The sequence below is a fragment of the Merops nubicus genome, unplaced genomic scaffold (genome assembly GCF_000691845.1).
Source record: "Merops nubicus isolate BGI_N331 unplaced genomic scaffold, ASM69184v1 scaffold24184, whole genome shotgun sequence".
Classification (NCBI taxonomy): domain Eukaryota; kingdom Metazoa; phylum Chordata; class Aves; order Coraciiformes; family Meropidae; genus Merops; species Merops nubicus.
This window is the reverse complement of record NW_008603093.1, coordinates 48,571-50,201: the sequence shown is the minus strand read 5'-3', so window position 1 is coordinate 50,201 and position 1,631 is coordinate 48,571. Positions and strand designations below refer to the sequence as shown.

Below are 1,631 nucleotides of genomic sequence, written 5' to 3'. Positions count from 1 at the left end.
ATGTACTTTAAGGTAATTCAGTTCAAGTTTACAACCACCAGCACCACCAGCTTGCTGTAGTATTGAGGACCACTAATTCAGAAGACACATTTAAACCCATACTTTCCTCAGTAGATTTTAGTGATGAGATGTCCACTCCTACTGCTCTGTTACCAGCTTTGAAGTCTTAAAACCAAAACCAGCTGCGGCAGCAAGCCCCAAGCGCAACAAAGCAGCATTCATCTGTTTATACTATCAGTGTCTCTGCAAAGATTGGCAGATAGCTTTTCTGGTGATAGATGCATACTGAAATCTGATCAAGGCTTGGGTTATTTTTCTCCATCCAGCAACACTGCAATCCTAGCCAGGCAACAAACCCAAAGTTCTCCATCAGGATCAAGAGAGAAGTAATGAAAGCCCCAATCCCACTGTTGTCCCAAACATTAACAAATCATCCATCTCATCAACTCAAGGCAAAATTCACAATAGCTTCCATGTGGTTCTTAAGCACCAGCCAAACAATTTTTGTAACACAAATAAATACACTGTGGTCTGGTGCATGAAAAAGGGGAAGCTTCAATTACAATGTTAACATGAGCTTTAAGGTGTCGTCAAGCTCAGACAGAGCTAAACATGAAGACCCAAAGGACAAAATGACCATCTTTCCCTGACATCCCCTGCTCCCGTGTCATAAGGTCCTCAGTTGTCTCAGCAAAAGAAAACCTGAGGCCCAGCCTGACAGGTCTGTTATAAGGACCTTCAACTACATCACAGCTGGAGCATGCCAGAGGTTTCTCACAATTATTTATTTTACTCTAAAATCCTCCTGCCCCACCTGTTTTGGACCCCATCCCACGGCTTGGTGCCTGACAGCTCTGGGTTGTCACCCAGAGGCTCAGCTCAAGGATGGAGCAATGAAACCAGGGAAACCACTTGAGAAATTCCCCTAATTTGCTTGCATGCTAGCTGTTGCCTTTTCTAGAAAGACCCAACGCAAACATACCTGGGCAGACTGGTCAGCAAGGTCTGGCACACCACCATCTGACAGCCGGCACCGGTACTGTGCCCCGGTGCCCCGCAGCTGCTCGTCCCCGTTGCTTTCTGCTTCAGAGGTCTCTGGCTGAGCAACCTCCACCTCCATCGGGGTGCAGTGCCCGTTTCCGTGCTCCGAGCCCGGCTTTTCTTTGCTGTCCTTGCTGCCCGGTGTTCTGGTGATGACCCCAAACTTCCTGGTCCTTTTCCCATTCTGAGCGGCTCTGTCGCCGGGTTCGGGGGCGGGCTTGGCTTTGGGGTCGCAGCTGTTGCTGTTGTTGCCGTTGGAGGGAGGAAGAGGGGCCTTGCGCTTGATGCGGCGCAACATGATCAGGTAGACGAAGCCGCCATTCCAGCACTGCTCGGCCAGGTAACTGCAAGGAAAGGGATCCATGGGGATTACAAACTGCTCAACCCACGATGCCCACGCCCCACCTCAGCACCCCAACACACCGTGCCCCAGGATGTTCGTGCAGCTTCTCTAGAAGCTGATTACCCAGTGTGCAGATATGTTAAGACACCTCAAGGCATTGGCAAATGCTCTTCTCCTTCAGCAGTGGAGAGAAATAATACCACGAATAACATCATGAATAATAACAGCCCTACCAATCGTCAAGACT

At 49.4% G+C, this 1,631-nt stretch overlaps 1 protein-coding gene across 1 annotated transcript in view; it reads right to left on the bottom strand.

Moving 5' to 3' along the window:
* PDZD2 (PDZ domain containing 2) overlaps window positions 1–1,385 on the bottom strand; it is a gene marked incomplete at both ends in the record, with an annotated part of 52,570 nt that extends 51,185 nt beyond the window's left edge. Inside the window, 1 exon segment of the mRNA XM_008938542.1 lies at window positions 983–1,385. Coding sequence (XP_008936790.1) covers window positions 983–1,385 — 403 coding nt within the window.
* Window positions 1,386–1,631: the final 246 nt, after the last annotated feature.